The 19,156-nt window shown below is 40.9% G+C and overlaps 1 protein-coding gene across 3 annotated transcripts; it reads right to left on the bottom strand.

Moving 5' to 3' along the window:
* Positions 1-3,182: 3,182 nt before the first annotated feature.
* LOC122874847 (DNA-binding protein RFX7) lies at positions 3,183-19,156 on the bottom strand. Of its 3 annotated transcripts, none has more exons than XM_044193287.1 (10): positions 18,733-19,156; positions 15,962-15,995; positions 13,714-13,799; positions 13,232-13,318; positions 13,019-13,141; positions 12,797-12,913; positions 12,143-12,227; positions 11,838-12,045; positions 9,424-9,719; positions 3,183-9,336 (listed from the first exon to the last, which is right to left on the bottom strand). In XM_044193287.1, the coding sequence occupies exons 1-10, from the start codon at positions 18,858-18,860 to the stop codon at positions 6,007-6,009; spliced, it is 4,494 nt and encodes a 1,497-aa protein (XP_044049222.1). In that variant the 5' UTR covers positions 18,861-19,156; the 3' UTR covers positions 3,183-6,006. The 3 variants fall into 3 exon arrangements, with proteins under 3 accessions (XP_044049222.1, XP_044049223.1, XP_044049224.1); XM_044193288.1 differs by having other exon boundaries at positions 13,232-13,270; XM_044193289.1 differs by lacking the exon at positions 13,232-13,318.

Below are 19,156 nucleotides of genomic sequence, written 5' to 3'. Positions count from 1 at the left end.
TATAGACCTATAGATGATGTAATGATCAGAGATGGTGATTCCTTCCTCTTTAGACCCCCACCTGGTGTTGAAACTGGAAGCAAAGATCCCCTCAGAAGAGGGTCACATGTATATAACCAAATGGGGTCTGTGTGGCCTAATAATGTGTATCTAACTTCACATTTGGTTGTTTGTTGACATAAATAACTAGGAACTTTGGCAAGTGCACAGTGGCAGGAACTCTTTAAAATTGCACTTTAATGCAACCATAGTTTCTCCCTCTGGTACCCTTGAGTTTTGCCTCTTGTATGTTGTGTAATATGTCCTCTTTCTTACTAATATTTTTAACAATAGGCCTACTTAGCATGTGTCTGTGTAGGTGTTAACTGCTTTGTGTGACTGAATTGTCTTGTTGTGACATTGCATAGATGTAATTTGTTCTAAGGTCTTTCTTGTAAAACATTGCTTGATCTAAATGAGACTTCCTGAATAAATAAATTGTAACTAACTCACTTTTCAGGTCTTCGTGGCACAGGTTTTGACACCAGTTTCACGTGTTTGCACTTTATTTACCTTTTCGCTACTGCTTTTGTAAGATATTTCTTGCATGTCTATCTGTCCTGGAAGAGGAATTGATCACTCCTCTGTTGCTCTTCTGTTCCTTAGGTTTCTCCCTTTTTTCCTGTTAAAGGTGTTTTTCCTTTTCCAAATGGAGGTTCTAAGGATGAAGGAGGAGGTATGTTTTATAGTTTGTAAAGCCGTCTGAGACAAATTTGTGATTTTGTGCTTTATAAATAAAATTGACTAGACTTGACTTGAGAGTTTTCATTTCTTTCAGTCAAACTGTTTACATGCTGTATAAAGCTGAAATGCACATACATGTCAAGCTCTGATCAGGTCTATAGACTAGATCCTTTCAAACTGCAAACTGATCAATAATCAGACTACTGAATTTCCATGTGGTAAGCCTAGTGAGATCTTCTTTTCTGTGTATCAGATATTTAATGCAACAAAATAAGAACAACATATAATTAACAGTTACCAATGGTAACTCTCTAATAATAAGTTCACACAGTCCATGGGTCACACAGAACAGCTTCTGCATCTACCACAGAACCTGGTAATTATGAAGCCTGAGTCTGGTTCTGCTCGAGGTTTCTGCCTGTTAAAGGAAGTTTTTTCTTGCCACTGTCACCAAGTGCTTGCTCATGGTGGGATTTGTTGGGTCTCTGTAAAGAGTACAGTCTAGACCTGCTCTATAGGAAAAGCTCAATGAGATAACTTCAGTTATGAATATAAATAAAATTGAATTGAATTGAATATTGATGGCTGCAAGTCAGCTGTCTAATTAATTCAGATATTGATCCAGCAACCGTGCCTTTTGACAATGACCCTCCCATCTCCCAGCCCTCATTCAATAGCAACACAATGGGCTCCAGCTGTGAGATCAGCCATGCTGTATCAGCAAAACACCCATCCACTGGTACAGGTAAATGCAGTCATCACATTCAGACTGGGAAATGTGTTGTGCCTTCCAAAAGATATTATATAACTATTCTCAACAATATCTATGAATGGTTGTGCAATGATTTTAAGGGATCACTGCCACAAACATGCATCTCCACACTTCAATAACTAATCAAATGAGGAGAGCGGAGTGTAATTATGTATTGATTAGAGCTAACTATTGATTAAATCATTTAAAGCCTTATAGTTATAATTCAAGGCTCATAACCAACGGTCAGGTTAATAGCATCCTGTAATGTGTTTACTCAATAGTTTAGATTTTCAAATCATTTTATTAATGATTCTATATCCAAGAGAAACACGTGCATCTAATATTATGTATTTAAATGACCTTTTTCTTGATTATGAAACACACTGATGTTATAGTTTATTAGTCATGGATGGTTATTTATAAAGTTAACTGACATTAAGTTTGTTACTGTGTTCAGACAACAGTTATTGACATGCATCAGTTGGCATAGATAAACAATGTTTTCTTTACTCTCACAAAAGCTCAACTGATGATTTAGGTGTGAAAAGGATGGCAAGATGATAAGTGAGTGAATTATCTGTATTGCTGCCTCACTTTCTTTATAGTTTTACATTCTTTGGCTACTGATATGTTGTATACAAACAGCTAGGAAACATGTATTGCTTGTGAAATCTGTCGACTCACGTTGCCAAATGTTGTGGCGTGGAGGTCGAAGTTACCGCTGGGCTCCACATGGCTTAAGGTTAGGCTGTTTGGCCATGATCAATAGGGTTAAGGTCATTAACATGTTATGAATAACACGAGGCCCTGGGAAAGCAGTGCAGCGGACCAGCGAACTGGGCTCTGATTGGCTGGAGCTTGTTTCTAGGAGAGGCCACCCCCCACTGAACTTAGAGGTCATTTGAAGAACTGATGACCTCTAACCTCATGCCAAGAGGGTGATGGAAAGGTTTTGCATAGACCTGACTGCTAAAATATTAAAAGTGTGTGGTGTTTGACCAAAAACAAATAAACATCAGTATTAGCATAATGTCCGGAAAAATCAATGCCTTCATGTCATAAACTGGGAATATTCCAATCAAAACTTGGTTTTTATCTTGTAACGTTTGTACAGGAGACAGACCCTAGATTTCTTTCCTAAAATCTTGTCATTACCTGGTGACATTTTAACAGTACTGGCAATGACACCTAATATAGAAATTGTTGGGCTAACAAATCAATCAATTCAACGATTAATGCCTAGTATGACTATTTTTGAACTACAATGACTACTAGGGCTGCACGACATGGTAAAAAAACAAAAACATATTACAATTACTTTGACAGTTATTACAATTTCACTGAAAAATCTATTAAAATCATAATGATGTGACATTTGTCTGTACCAAACAATTTGATTTGTTTGGTACAGACCCCTTGTTTTCTTACATCTGGAGAACAAGATTTGTAGGCCAGGGAATCTCTGCAGCACCACAGTACTTCATTATTATGCTATTTAGTCACACATTTTACCTTTATCAAAAGATTGCAGCTTCTGTGATTTGGATATTGCTCTTGGCAATATTGTGATTTCGATAATATTTCGATTAATTGTGCAGCCCTAATGACTACTAAGTCCTGTAGTTACCTTTTCTCATGCTTTGAAGCATTGTTTTATTTACTGCAATAAAATACAAAATCATCAGCACATAAACACACAAGAACATTCTTTAAAAAAGTTTATTGGCTTTTAAAACCACTTTAAAAATCTCACCAGTGAGTACTTTCCATTGAAAAAAGAAACAACGCGTTTGCAATATTAACAAGCTACTGTACATTAAGCAGTACACCAGACAACACCACAGAGGAGGGTTTTTTTTTTTCTACTGGTAGAAATGGACAAGATAGTCAAACAGAGTTGGTTCTGGGTCAGTCAAAGGTAAAGAATCAGAGTCACTGCTTGATGGAGCTCCTGTACTCAAAGAGGTGCATTTCCTTCATTCAAATTCAAATATCAGTGCCTTATTGTTAAAGAAAAAAATAAGAGAAAATGTTAAATTTCTTCACAATGCATTTTGCAAAATAAGAATATGTAAAACCGACAGAAAACAGTCATCAACATATAGAACAACATTAACTTAGTAAACAGCACACAACAAAAGTAATGTAACTTATGAAACTAGCACTGCCAGTCTGGTTAACAGAACCTGCCCAAATCACAGAAGACAGTGGTTACCAAGAATACAAAGTACAACAGAAGTCATCACACATGCGTGCGTACAATCATTTATCAACATAATGAGCATGTAGGTTTTAAAAGGTTATTTAACTTTTTTCCCTCAATGCTTTATATTCTCATGTATGAGAATGAGTAAGAAATGTGTATCTCACTGAGATTAATGCACATTTTGCTACAAGACAATTAGTCATTTTCTGACAGTTAATTTCCCTACTCATCTTGTCATAAAAAATATTTTTTTTCTTTTTTTTGTGGGCATCCATCATTACATTTGTCCATAAAGATGTGGCAAAGCCATGTGTCATAAAAATTTAGTGCAATAATGTGAACCTCCAAAGTTTGTTGAAACATGAGTAATCATTTTTTCCAGTGTCTGCTGAAAGGCTTTGAGCACAATGTCTGTCACAGAGATGTTTGCAACCAGCTAACAGTATCACAACTTTTTTTCTCAATATACCATGCTATTGATGCTGCTCAAAGCACACATCGCTTCTGCAACCGCAGAGACCTATTATCTTTGAATAGAAAAAAAGTAAAATAAAATCAGCAAGCTAGACCAGACAGCATTACTTTTACGACACATTGAGCCAGAAATGTAACACACAACATACAGTATCTTGCCGACTATAGATCTGTTAAGCTTTTTTTTTTCTCTTTTAAATGGCACATACTTAGCTAGAATAATGGCCATAATATAGTGTCTTGATACATCAAATCTCTATGTATCTATCCTATTTACAGATGGAGCTTAAACATGACTTATACAACATTGACAATAGCCAAAAACTCAAGCAAGCATCCTACTGTATCACCTAGCCTACCTGGCTAGCAGTGATGGTTTCAACATGCTTTCAGGTCCATGGTTACCTATAAAACATAGGACAGTGACCATTTCACAAATTTACATACTGTACATAAGATTTATGCAACTTAATCCTTTTCCTCAAATGCAATAAAATGTTATATCATTGAGGCTGCCCATTTCCTGTTGTTGTTAATGTTTACAAGGAGTGTCTCTATGTGTAATAATCTCTTATGTTATTCAAACAGATCATCTTTGGTATGGAAATAAGGCTGGATTCTCCACAAACATAATCATTTCATTTTCTCTTGATCTCAAGATGACATCAAAACATACATGTCAGCCTCTAGCCTTCTATGTAACTAAGCCTTCTCCATACCATTGATATTCCTATCCAAGCTGGGAGTATAGCATACCCCCCAAAAAAACAATTCATGACGGAAAGTGTGCCTGCCATGGTTTTCATGAAATGACAGCATATCAAATTCCTCTAAATCCATTGCTGATAAGGGCACACACAGTGTAGTTGTTAGCCTATGCAATACGCATCTATACTGTAACACTGCAAAACAAAAACAATAAGAAATAGTACTGAAAATATAAGAGTAACAGCTGCCTTGATATGATGAAGCTCTGGATGGTTCCGAAGATTCTTAACATTATACTATATACAGTCTCTCTAAAGATGGCATAAGGCCTTGGACTTTGGGAATAAGGCAGCCAGTTGTCGATTCCTTTCAATGTATAGTCCACAAAGTGGCCTGAATTCCCATCTTCTCCCCACTGATTCATCTACTCCCTTTATAAGATATTAAACAGTACAAGAAGTATAGGCTTTAAGAAAATTTCACTCTTGGACAATGCTCAGATGTGAATCAGTTTTCACTGATTTGGTATATGATAAAGTATAAAGATTATGTCATAAATTCAGCACCTGGCAGCATAAGATGCTACCATTGTTAATATTCAGATATGGCAGGCAAATGTACTACAACTATTATGTGCATATACTACAATCCCAATATTGTCTCCATTTGGTTGAACTTGAACTGCACACTGAAAATAGTATACAACAGCATACGTTTTTGGTCTTTTGTGCCAAATTTCCTACCCATCTCACTTTCATTAAGTGTTAAATACAAATATTGCATTATTGATTGGTTATAACATGGAAGATTATGTTTCTCTAAATGTTTATACCATACAAACCTGCTCTTTGCAAGTGCATGCTGCCACCAAGTACTCACACTTTTTACTTGAAATGCTTGCATTTCTAATTTCAGATGAGGGAGAAAAGTGGTTAAGTACTGCAACTCTGGGTGACAAATGAAAAAGGAGAGAAGTAACTAAAAGTCAGTAGGAGAGATTTTCTGGTAAGCCTGGCACTTTTAACAGAACGAATGGCAAAGTCCAGACAAATCCCAACAAACTATAGTTTAAAAACAGATATACTACATACGCACCAAACAAACAACAGAGAACAGAAATCATACAGAATAAAAGATAACATTAGCCCAGCATCTCTACTGTAGTAGGCTGGTCTTTGCTTTCTAGCCAGTCAAAACCAGAGTTCACAGTATCACTGCATATCTGCTGAAAAAGCGGGTCGTTCTTCAGTTCTTCCAGTGTTGAGTCTTCATATTGTTCCTGCTGTTGATTAGGGTCAAACAGCAGGTTGGTGTCCAATGTGTTAAGATCAGTGATGCTACTGGACAGATCTGAGGTCAGTCTGATGTCATTTGAGAAGTCGGAGGCCACGGCATTTAGCTCCGAAGCTACCTGACCCACTAACTGGGAACTGGGGTTGAGGCCATCATCACCCAACAAGTCCTTAACAGTGTTGTTGAAATCTAGCTGTTGTTGCTCATCCTCCACCTCCTGCTGCTGTGTGCTCTGGAGGAGGAGCTGTGGTTGTGTCTGCACAGGATTCTCCTGAAGCTGCTGCTGCTGCTGCTGGTCTTGCTCACCGGGACCTGCTTGTGCTTGGCTGTCCCCAGTGGAGAAGCTCACTTGTTCTCCACTGCTAGTGGTGAGGTAGCCATGCTGCTGGAGCTCAAAGGCAGCAGGGCTGGAGCTAACAGGCAGCTGAGTCTGGTGAGCAGTTCCTCCAGCAAAACCAGGAGTTGTCTCCAGGATTTGTGTGAGGTTCATACGGGCCGTGTAGTTAGAGGGGAGGTTGTTTATGCCTAGGCCACGGACAGAATCATCCCCATCAGCTTCCATCTTGCTGAGAAGAACATTGGTGATTTTGGTGTTACTCTGACCTTGCACAGGCAGCATCTCACTCTGCATCATGATATTTAGAGGTACAGATTGGCTACGCTGGACCATACTGTGGACAGAGCTGACTGTCTGGCTGTTGGACAGGATGCTGAGCACCTCAGAGGTGATGGGGGAGTTAAAGGGCGAAACCACGGCTCGTGTGGTGGTGGTGGTATTTGTGGTGGTGGTTGGAGGGCCGGTGTTGCCACTGAAGTTTCTCTGGCGCACTGCAGGGCTAACACTGCGGCAACGGAAAGTACTGGACGCAGATGAGGTTGATGCCTTGTTGTCCAACGGTGCAGGCACAGCAAAACTCTCCTGTTTAGTGGGAGTAGTTACACCTGTTAACAGCTGCTGCTGTTGTTGTTGCTGCTGCTGCTGCTGCTGCTGCACTGGGGAAATGGGGGTCAAACGCCCAAAGTGAGCAGAATCCTGTCTCGACTGAGCCTGAAATGACTGGCCGGGAATTGCAAAGGCATGTGGCTTACGAAACTGGTCATCTACCAGGTCTTGGTAGCTGGGCAGAATCCCAATGCTATGGTTGGACAAAGGACCTGCAGAGTTGCTGTTGTAGCGGTTGTTGATCCACTCCAGTTTGGCTTTGTCAGGGTGTGTTGCCATTGGCCTCTGCATGGGCTTAACAGGGCTGCTGGAGACAATACTGGCGTCATGATAACCTGTGATGCTTGAGTTTATAGGAGTGAATGCAAAAGGATTCCTGCACTCCACCGGGCTTGGGGGGACGCTGCTGCTGCAGTTGGACAGTGGTGTGCTGATGGGGGTGTGGCGACCCATGGCTCCATCCACAGGGGTGATGGGAGCCATGCGGGAGCAGGGGCTCTCTCTTGTTAGGTTGTGCCCAAGTGTCATTTCAGAGGTGGGGGTGGGTGTCGGAGTTGGAGTGGGTGTTGGAGTGGGAGTTTGGACAGGAGTAGTACTGCTGTGGGCAGAGTGGTAGAAGGTAGTGCCGGCCTGATGAGCATTTAGGATAGAGCCTTGATTGCTCGCTGACTGGCTTTGTAAAGACACGTCAACACAGCTACTGAAGAGACCCTTCAGCTTCATCTGCTCCTCCATTTGGACTAGTTCCTCCACGATGCTGTCCTGGGTCATGTCATCATCATTGAACGGGAAGTAGTCCATGTTGGGCTGAGAACCTGCAAAGTCAACCATCTCCTGTGTGAGGGTGAGCTGGCCTGAGGCCTCGGGGGTTTGAGCTATAATGGAAAGTTGGTCAGTAGGGGCTTGTTTGTGTTCTGCTGGTATCTGCTGAGCAAACGCCTGCTTCCGAAGCTCATCAAGCTGTCCCCCCTCCCATATTGTGCTCTTTAAGTCACTCATCACAGAGGCTTCGTGTGCTCCTGAGTTGGCTGGTATGATCTGCTGTAGCAATGTTTGATCAGAAGTGTTGTTTCCAGCTGCTCCAGTGCTGGTATCAGTGCTGAGTGAATGGTCTTCGTGTTTCACTACCAGTGCCTGGGGTTTGACAACAGTCTGGGAGCCCTCAGTGTGTGTGATGGGCGAGTCAGAGAGTGCAAGGATCTGTGTGGGCCCTATGGAGGTGTGTTTCACAGTCACTTTGCAGGGGGCACTCTCTGGTCTGGCAGGGGTTCCCGGTCTGGGAATCCTCTTCACTGCAGCACTGACTCCAGGTTTGGGATTGTCAACTAAAGCCAGTGGCTGCTGGGAGATAAACACCCTCTTCACAGGAATCACATGGGACTCCCCGCTTGAGCCTGTGCGCTTCCTGGGGCTTTTGGCATCAGAGCAGGGATCCTTCGATGTTGGGGTAACAGCGGAGGAGCCATTGGATGACATGTTGCCATTGGAGTTCTGATTATCAACAGTCAAGTACAAAGTACTGTCATGGCAGTTAATGTTATTGCTGTCCTGAGTCCCAGCTACACCTACCGAAGTGGGAGGGATTGTGGGGTCACTTTTTATTCTTGCCCCTTTGTCTGGTCCCGGAGAACACTTAACCAGGAAGCTTGGCTCACTGGCAGCCCTGAACTTAGCCACTCTTTCCTCTTTGGCCCCAATAGCAGTTTTCTCTGTGTCATTTCCAGCTTCAGACACCACTTTGGTGTCAGTGGAGAGGGTTGGGGTGGAGACTGGGACACTGGGTCTGATTGCAGGAGACTGAGGGGCAACCAAGCTCACAACGTGTGGCTGCTGGGAATCGTCCGAAGCAGCTATGGTACTCACACCAGCCGAGGCAGGACGCACAGTTGTACTGCTGCTGCTGGGAGCCAGAGCGATGGCCGTCATCTTCACCACGTTGACTGAGCTGACGTGGGGAGTGGGCATCACAGTTTTTATGGGGCTGTTGGTGATAAGTAGGGTGGGCGGTGAACGCAGCGTGATGGCACTGGTGGCAGAGGGCTTGGGCAGAATTTGGGCGTAACGTGTACCGTGTCGTGCCAGCCGATCACCCACAGGACTAGCTGAGATATTCTGGGGAGTTTTGGGGGACTGTTTAAGAGACTGAGTGACCACTTGGAAGTTCACAGGCAACACTTTCCCCTCTGCTGTCCCTACAGGGCTGGGCGAGGTCATTAACTGCCTGCTTCTCTGTACCTGGGAGAAGAACAGTGAGAATATAAAATTACTTTTAGACACATTAACAATAATAAATTAATAAATAAATACAATTGTGCCACATACTGTGACTGGGCTTGGGACAGCTGCTACTACGATGCCTATGGTGGGCTGAGGGGAGAGCAGAGCAGGGCTGCCACAGGGGATGGTGGGGCCGGGGGTACTGGCCTCCGTTCTCTTGATCTGGGTCTCACTGGGGAGGGGTGAGTGGAGCTTCTGCTCCTGCTGCTTCTTCTGGATCTTTCGCTGCAGTTGCTGCTTTGCATCAACAGAGGGAGAGGGCAGGGTCTTCACCTGGGGCTGGAAAGAGTTTGCCTCAGCTGTGGGCACAAACGCAGAGGCTGGAGTTGGCGTCTTCATTCCTGTCAAAAGAAGGTAAAATTATCAAATTATGATTAGCAAGGATACAATGTCAGTGAGAACAAACCACTTCAAACCAGGTGTGGCTAATAGCGGCAGTTTCAGTAATTCTAGACTTAAGCTGGGCTCACGCTACAGGAGTTTTAAATTCCTAACCGATTTTGAAATCGGGTTGCATCACACACTTGAGGAGAATCTCAGAACAGATTTTGCTCTCTAATCTCAAACATGCTCACACTACAAGATTTGAAAATAATGGTGCATCACACACTACAGGATATTATTAAGATTATCGTGCCAAAGGGAGCGATGCCCCACCTCACGTGATACCATGTGATCTCATGGGGAAGCAGATGTAAAGAAACGCAGACTGACAAAGTGCAACAATTTGCTGTAGTAAGGCATTGCAGTGAGAAAAAACAAAAGCAGAAGGCATGATGAGAAAATGAGATGCAGTCAACACGGAGAACTGGAGGTGAGATTTTGGAGGCCAGTTTTAATATCTGTCAACAGTAGTATGCTAGCTAAGGTTAGCCTCAAGGGCTGGAATGTTTACCATTTCTTGGCAACACTGTCAGCATCACCGTCTCCTTGTACACTTGTCTCTCATTGGTTATTGTGGTCCCGCTTGGAATGTACTGACATAATCATACAGATTTTAAATCCTAAATATCAAACAAGTTTGATATTATCTGGGCAGCCCAGATGAGTCTGCAAGCAGGGCAGTAGGTTTATGACCGATCGGCCAAACATCGATACCGACCACGGTCCCAGACCAGATTTCACCTCCGATTGTTGGGAGGGATGAATCGGGGATAAATCGGCCCAAAACTCCTGTAGTGTGAGTCCAGCTTTAAAGTGCCACATATAAGCAAGGAAAGTATTATGAGCAGTATTATCAAGTATTTCAAACTTGCAAAAAAGGTTTAAAATTTAAAACCTTAAACCATACATTGGAAAAATTGTCCTATTACCATTGTTAATCTTAAACCATATTGCTCGGACTTAATGTCACCATTTATTTTAATTTCATTCTAATTTATCAGCAAACCGTTGAACTTGGTATACAAGATGGGATAATCTTCTTTTTTGTTTAGTGGGAGTAGGCTGTGTAATTATCATTCTTCCCTGATTTCCAATAAGACCTCATTCAAGAATATGTAAGTGATGACAAAATGACAACATGAACTGCTGATGACGCTCCTTTTGATCAAATGTAGAAGAATTGTTCCTGGAGCGCCTTACTAGCCGAATGGTTACAGCGCATACTACATGGTTGCAAACACCGCTGGTTTGATTCCAGCTGGCAACCTGTGTTGCATGTCATGTCACCCCTCTCTCTCTTTCTCCTCATTTCCTGTCTGCCTCTACCTGTCACTATCCAATAAGGCAAAAAAAAAAAAAAACGGCAAAAAACCCCAAATGATTTGTTTTTTGGTTTTAGGCTGGTTTTAATTTGTGCTTAATGGTTGTGTCAGGCCGAGATCTCCCTGTTGAGAGTACATTTTCATGGTATACTCAGTGTGATAATACATTTTTCTTGAATTAATTTATTTCTAGCATCTTTCAAATCTAAAGAGTGCACAGACAGTGAGGCGCAGACATGTGGAAGCATTTGCAAGTCCCCTGAAATTAATGAAAATCAGGTCGTACAACTTTTCTACCATAGCCTACCATGTTAATTATTGCAAACATTTCTGGCTAAAATTCCATAATGGGGGTGGTTAACAGTAGATGTTTACAAACAGCTGAATTGACCTAGTTATATTTTCAGCAACATAGACAGCTGACAACTGTGTGCAAGCACTTGCTGTTTTGGGAGACGTGTAGAAATGTTTAAATATTTGCAGGATCACACTAGGAAAACACTTAAATCTTCAGGGTGATGATGTCCCGCAGTGATCATACTGAGGCATGTAAACAAACAAATGTAAACAACAAATTATATTTTTGAATGGCATTAGCTTTTTCCTTTTCAACTTAACATGTCCCTCCTCAAATAACACATCAATATGATGCTGTCATCATATTGATGTACAGCACATAATGAACTTCACAAAACATACACACGGCAGACAACAGTAAAAGTATGACACCAGCAGATCAGAGGACATCTTCACCTGTGGGTGTTCCGGTCATAACAGTGAGTGCAGCCATGGACTTAGTACCAATGTAGTGGCTATTGAGCAGGAAGCGGGCCAGGTCCTCCACGTTGTCAAACTGACGACTCAGGACCTTTTGGGCCCACTCACACACCAGTCCACAGGCTGCAGATCTCATTTCATCTTCAGCGCTCGGGGACTGTCCCGTCTGCTCCATCAGCTCACACTACAGTCAGACAGAAGAGAGCAGCAGGTGGATGAGCATCAGACCGTTAAACTAGATATTTACTGTATGTTTTTAAAGTTTTTGCAGTGTAACTTACCCCATCACCAGATTTCTGCAGATCCAGGTTGGGTAAGGATGGCATGTGAACAAAAGCTTTCTTCCTTAACCCGCTATAACAGTATGTGAGAAGGAGTTAAGGTGTCTGAAACATAATGACTGAATGTAGAAATGTATATAACCTGCTGGTTTTATGTTGGGTCTGAGAAAAAGTCAGAACAAATTGTCCACTGTGCTGAAAACAGAACCATGAATTCACACTGCAAGCAACATGGGCGATAAATGGCTTTTTGGATAAATAAAGCAGAACTTTTTTAGCTGAAATTGTCTATGAACCAATTTGCAAAACAACATGATTTGCTAATGCGATGTAATTGCATGAACACCAGGCAAAATAAGGCAAGAGTTTTTAAACTCCTTTCAAAGCTGGAATTTTAAGATTTCTGTGTATATTACGTGCCATCAATTTAGGTGATGGATAGTTTATTATGGCTATTTTAAGTCACTCATTGACTCAAAAAACACTTGATCTGCCTCTTCAAATCTTGGCAACTGAATGGCACCACTACATGTCTGCAATCGACAAACAGCATCAAGTAACTTGCTCACAGTTTGAAGACTGTGTGGACAGCATAAAGTGGAGCACAGACCAAAAAAAAAAGCATAGGAAGACATAGGAAGAATTAAAGGATATTTGGATTTGCCCCTCATGCCCAGTCGACGTGCTTTCATGTTAGGAAAGACATTCTTCATGATCTTTCCAAAGTCTGCTGCACTCAGTGGATTGTAGCCGAGATTGTCACAATAGCTCCTGCAAGAGACACCATAAAATTATGTGGTAACACATATTGTATATTAGTACCCTCTTCTGTTCCCCTTCACCTCCCCTGACCCCTCAGTTAGGTCGCACACTCACTTGTATTCATCATACACCTCTTGCTTTGGGAGGGAAGTCTCCGGGTGCTCTTCTAGGTGATTCCGTATCCAGTTGAATGCATACATCTGTTGAGTACGGCTTGACGACATGGAACTCTGATCACTGAAATTAGTACATAAGAAAAATAAATCTGGTGAGGCAGTGTCCTTGACATGTATGCATCATTTCTTGTTAATACAGAAACTTTAATACCATAATCCAGGAGTGGAGGACCCCCTCTCATTCTCAGTCCAAATGGGCAGAATTGGGGGGTTGGGGTGATGAATAGATATGGGGAAACAAATGAAACACAGACAGCTAGGTATAGCAAAAATCTACATATATCAGTGGTTTGCTTCATAATGATAATCAATCATACAGCTGAAAAATGAATGATAATTTCGTATGAAGAAAAAAAACTCACCAGTGACCAACGACCCCCCAAAAAATATCACAAAGCAAAAATAAAAATTCAACATCATTTTTAGGAGCTATCAGCCTAAACTGTGTCTGTGTAGTAGCAGCCAGTGGATAGTGAATTTTTGACAAGCAATGAGACAACAGTGCCAATAATGTAATGAGAGCCATAACAAAGCAGCCATGTGTGTGTGTGTGTGTGTGTGTGTGTGTGTGAGACAAATAAAAAGGCCAAAGAGCAAAGTGGAAAACTTGAGTAGTGTGTGTCTGTGACATACCTTTTATCATTGCCACTGCTGGGACCAGAAGGCAACTTCAGGTAGAGGTAGAGTTTTTCGATGTCTGTAAACTTCTCAACATCTTGCTGTAAATATAAAAATATTACAAAAGAAAAAAAAAACCCTATTATTAATATAAAACAAAGTAAACAGTAGTCTGGTAGCCTAAAGCTTTTACATTTTCCCCCAAACAGAATCTATAAATGTATGCTTCATGAGAGTAATATCGAATAGAGAATGAAGACAGAGGGTGTCAATGATCAAAAGACTCAAAATCGTATTTCAGGCCTAATTGTTCGGTCTTCACCACTGGACTGGCAGAGGACAAATAGATATATGCAGCAGAAAATTTAGGCTATCTGGTTCACAATTTAGCGCCGATTTTAATATACTATACAGGTATGACAGCTGCACACAGCCTCCTTACTATTGATTCCACCCCAACTGCTTTTCAATTGGTTTCTAAGAATGGACTCATCTTACTTCTTCCTTTTCTTTTTGCTTCTTTGTTGCTAGGGGAACGAGTACTTGAATGAATGAGGTGAGAGCTGTAAGCCAATGAGCAGTGAATGAAAATGCTATTTACTACACTCCATTGTTACAAGCATCGAGTGAATTACCTGTCCTACTCTGCTTATACCATGGTTGGATCTTACTTTTTTTCTTTCTGCACCATCCCCTTAAATGTTTTCTTGGATTTTCCTGGCATTAGCATGTATATTGGTAACCTAGGCAACCTCAGATGTTTGATTTCATTTACATAATTTGATTTTCATTTACAAAATCACGTCTCAGATTAAGAAAACCGTTACACAATGCAAACACCACCTGTATATTCCAGGTTCCATTTCAAAACAACAGCAATACAAACATACATAACTTAAAATCCCAGTATCCAAGGCCATACCATTGTACCACTTAATGTGGTTTGAATTGTTCCTACACTTGTTTGATCCCCACATTTATTCCTTTTTGAAAATTGCATCCGTAAATGCAGGAAAAATGCAGCATTTTTTTAATTAAGAAGGATCAAGTCAAATCGTTTGGGCAATGTGACTATATATTGTTGGACAATAGAAATTTGTCAAGAGATTTTGCCATGCAGTTATACCGTGTTAGCTGTCCCTTTCTTTAGTTGCATTAGTCCACTATTGCTTATGGTAATATTGAATTTACAGGATGGATTTTTGCATGAAAATGATTAAGTATTTTGATTTTTTCAGGTATTTAATTCACTAAATAAGCCCAAAACAGAACCAATGTTCAATAACATTTCCCCAAAATGTATTATCATTATCATTATTCACATAGACATCTTGATAGAAAATTACATATACAGTATGGTGATAGAAGATTGTATCCATTTCACCCAATCCTAAACATTATTACTGTAAGATTTCCTCATATTTTGTCTCCTCACCTTTACATTCTATGCATATGCTATTGTACAGTAAGGTGCTCCTGATATTTACCTCACAACACATATTTAGACACAATACAGATGCGAGACACATATTATTATCAGGTGTAAAGGAGGTCTTTTAGACATTTATTTGCCCCAGTCTGATGTGCTGTGTGCACCAGTGTCAATGTGTAAGCATATAAAGCTAAGAGGTGGATATTTTATAAAGCAATACATAGGGACTAAACCTGCCTGCTGAAATCTGCCAAACACCAGACAATCTTGTTGAAATTAAAATACAGACAGAATACAAGGTGTGGGACAATTCAGCTCAGATAAAGCCACAACAAAATGTGCATAAATAGATAGCTTTTACATATACATGTGTGGCAGAGATAAAGATGTCACATTTTTTGAACATGCCAAAAAAAGTTGTTCTTTTGTATATTTCAAAATAATGGATCTACGTGTATTTACAGGCCAATATAATGTACACTACTGTTACTATGATAAAAAAAACTTCAATATTGTACATATTTTAATGTTATTATCATAAAATCCTTTTGTATCTATTGCTGTGATGTAAATATTAGGTAAGCTATTTTTTTTTGGTTTCAGCTGAGTAATTCATATATAGTAGGACAACTAAGCCTAACTTCATCGGGCTCTAAGCATGAAACATACATTTACATATTCTTTGTTAACAAAAGCTAAACTGCACACCTGTTCTTATGATCCATCAATTAACAGTTATATGTGTCTTTCTGATAATAAGGGGGTGTGGTAGAGTGTTAGTTAACAAAGACTTGTTGTTTGGACATGAAACTGTCTGTAATGGATACTCACCAATATGCTGTCCACTTTTGATTGTACAGATTTGCTACAATGACAAAGAGAATAAAAGCCAGAAATGTGAATAAATATGACTCAGATTGAAATAACATTGAGACATGCAGGATTTTCTTATTAGTTCAACAAAGTTTGTTTATATTTCCTATTCCTGTTGCTTTTTTTTTTGTATGGTGTGTAGTATGATAAGAAACTATTACCAGAATAAGTCTTTATATGAACAGTCGGTCAGGCCACAGTGGGGACCAGCAATGTATTGATATTTAGAATTTTTCCATCTACCATTGTAATATTTTACTATGGTTTTTAAAATATTCTTAATTATGATAGACAATCGTATGTGCTGAAAAGTGCACCGCATCACCATTCTGTAAAATGTGATTGAAATCAAGACAACGTGACATTTTTGTTACCTCTATCTACTCAGATATCATGCTATACAGTGGCTTTGGAAAGTACTCAGACTCCTTCACTTTATTGTGTTTTGGATTTAATTCAAAATGGACTGAATGTACTTTTAGGCCATCAATACACACAATAAACCATATTTCAAAAGCGAAAACAGGTTTTAGAATTTTTTGCAAATTTATTAAAAATCGAAACCTCTCATTTACATAAGAATCCAGACCCTTTATTCAGTACTTTGTGGAAGCAACTTTGGCAGAAATTACAAGTCTTCTTCCTGGAAGATCTAAAATTCACTCAGGTTGAATGTGGAGCGTCTGTAAACTGCCATCTTCAGATCTCTCAACATGTTTTTTTGGCTTCAAGTCCAAGTTTCAGCTGAGCCATTCAAGGGCATTCAGAGACTTATCCCAAAGCCACTCCAGTGTTGTCTTGGCTGTGTGCTTTGGGTTGTCGTCGTGCTGAATGGTAAACCGTCACCTTCGCCCCCACTCTGTGGTTGTGTGCACAGGTTTTCTTCAAGGTCCTTTTTGTATTTGACTGCATTCGTTCTTCTCTCATTTCTCCCCGTCCCTGCTGCGGAGAAGCACCTCCACAGTGTGATGCTGCCACCACTCTGCCTTATTGTAGAGATGGTGCTGGCCAGGTGATGAGCAGTATCTGTTCTCCAAGGCCACTGCGTTCTTTGGCACCTCCCTGACCATGACCTCCTCTTGCCTGGTTACAGAGTTTGGCTGAACAGCTCTAGGAAGAGTCCTGGTGGTTCTGTACTTCTCCCATTTCACAATGATGGAGCCCACTGCGCTCCTGGGAACATTCAAAACTTTAGAAATGGTTTTACACCTTCGCCCAGACCTATGCCTCGACACCAATTGATCGTGGAGGACCACGGAGAGGTCCTTGGATTTCATGCCTTTGTTTTTGGTCTGAAAACCCCTGTGAATTGTGAGACCTTATATACACAGGTTATATACCAATCATTTGAATTTGCCCAGAACTACAATTAAGCTCTAGGCTGTGCCCTAGTTCACTCATTCACTACTCACTTTACAATGGATCCTCAATTGTTTACTGTAGAGTGAGCAGTAAATTGAGATTTTTGACACTTTATGAATTACCATCATTTTGTGTCATCACTGACAGGTGTAGTGTCGCACCATTGTAATTTTTGCATCTGTAAAATGCTGTGAATTGCATTGGGGAATTGGTGAAGTAGTGTCCAGGCCTTGTTCCATTCCACCACACATTTTAACTTGTCATGGCAGGAAAAGCACGGTTGTCACTAATAACATTAACGATGGCTCTGTTCTATTCAAGTGTCCTAGTAAGCCATGGCAGTGTGACAATAGGCACAATACCAGGACCCTGAAACTGAAGCAGCTAAATGGAATTCAGCCATTTTTCATTGTATTATTTACACCTGCTTTTCCTACTGTGACACAATGAAATGTCCTCTGTAAAATAAGCCTATTGCAGGATTTTTAGGGCACTATATAGTTCATACATTTCAAATTCAGAATTTGGACACACATCATATGGTGGACAGTAAATATACTGCACTCCTTGATTTGATTTGATTTGATTTGATAGGGGTTAATTGGGATTTCAGCCTTAGAGATTTCTCAAGGATAATACAATCAGGTGCACCAAAGGATACTTGTTATAATTTTCTGAAATGTTTAATAAGTTTGAAAAAAACCTCTAAAAATTGTGGGTTAGTGTATTGATTGATGGCAAAAAGCAAATGTAATAACTTTTAAATTACACCTTTTAAAGTGTCTGAATTCTTTCCACAGCCACTGTACAGTATGCCACATGTTAGGAGATAGACCGATAATAACATCTTAAATTATTTAGATTTTAAATACATTTTACTGCCTGGTGATGGGAAATCAAACTAAAATAATTGAACATTAATAAATCCTAAAGCCACAGTAGAAACTACACATGTAAAAACTAACTCGTTATCTTCTATTGCCATTAACAGCATTAAGTCAGTGTGACTGTCTCTGTGCAGCTTTGACACCTGTCATCCTGAGCATCAGCACCACCGGTGCATTTGGTGTCATCTATCACATGGCCTCCTATGGCTCGATGCTAATGATTATAACTACTACTGCTGGAAGTAACCCGACGTTAACGTGTTATTAACGCACAAACAGGTAGCAGACAGCCTCGCTTCCCTCGCTGCTGTCGCGTTTCGGTCAAACATGTACGCTTAGCTCGGGAGCACTCGTGTTATTTTCTGCCGCTTTGTGCAGCACACAGACAACCTGCCACTCCAGAAGCTAGATACGCTAATTACGAGGCTACGGCTAGCGAAAAGGACAATGTGGCTGCTTGAGGATCATTTCCATCCTTACCAAATTGAATTCTTTATTTTGAACTGTAACGCGTTAGCCTCGGGCCCCTGGAGTCCTGGCACCAGCGCTGGAAGAGAGCCTAATCCCGAGGCAGGCTTCTGACCAGGTTGTTGTTGATCATCAGCCATCACGATGGAGGGGTGGTGGGGGAGCTTTAACAAGTAGGCCTCATCCCCGGCTGTGCACTGCACCGGACCAACCGCTGCTGGAGCGGCTCAGTCAGCTAGGACAGCCTGCTGAATCCACCACAGAGCATGGCTACAAACACTGTGATCTGACCCTCGCAAAACACAAAATTAAACCAAAAAAACCACCCGGGAATACAAAAGGCATTTCGCAGGGATCTCTCTCCGCTGCCGCAAATAGCACGCCTGCAGCAGCCAGCAGCAGCTACAGACGAGCTGCCTGCGTCAAGGTACACGCA

The sequence above is a fragment of the Siniperca chuatsi genome, linkage group LG4 (assembly GCF_020085105.1).
Source record: "Siniperca chuatsi isolate FFG_IHB_CAS linkage group LG4, ASM2008510v1, whole genome shotgun sequence".
NCBI lineage: Eukaryota > Metazoa > Chordata > Actinopteri > Centrarchiformes > Sinipercidae > Siniperca > Siniperca chuatsi.
Note: the sequence above shows the minus strand (reverse complement) of the source record. Positions and strands in the feature narration are given on the sequence as shown.

Coding starts and splice junctions, on each gene's coding strand:
- LOC122874847 (XM_044193287.1), bottom strand. CDS start 18,860: ATGGCTGATGATCAACAACAACCTGGTCAGAAGCCTGCCTCGGGATTA. Junction 15,996..18,732: donor AAAATAAAGAATTCAATTTG/GTAAGGATGGAA, acceptor TTGTCATTGTAG/CAAATCTGTACAATCAAAAG. Junction 12,046..12,142: donor TGCAGAAATCTGGTGATGGG/GTAAGTTACACT, acceptor GTCTGACTGTAG/TGTGAGCTGATGGAGCAGAC.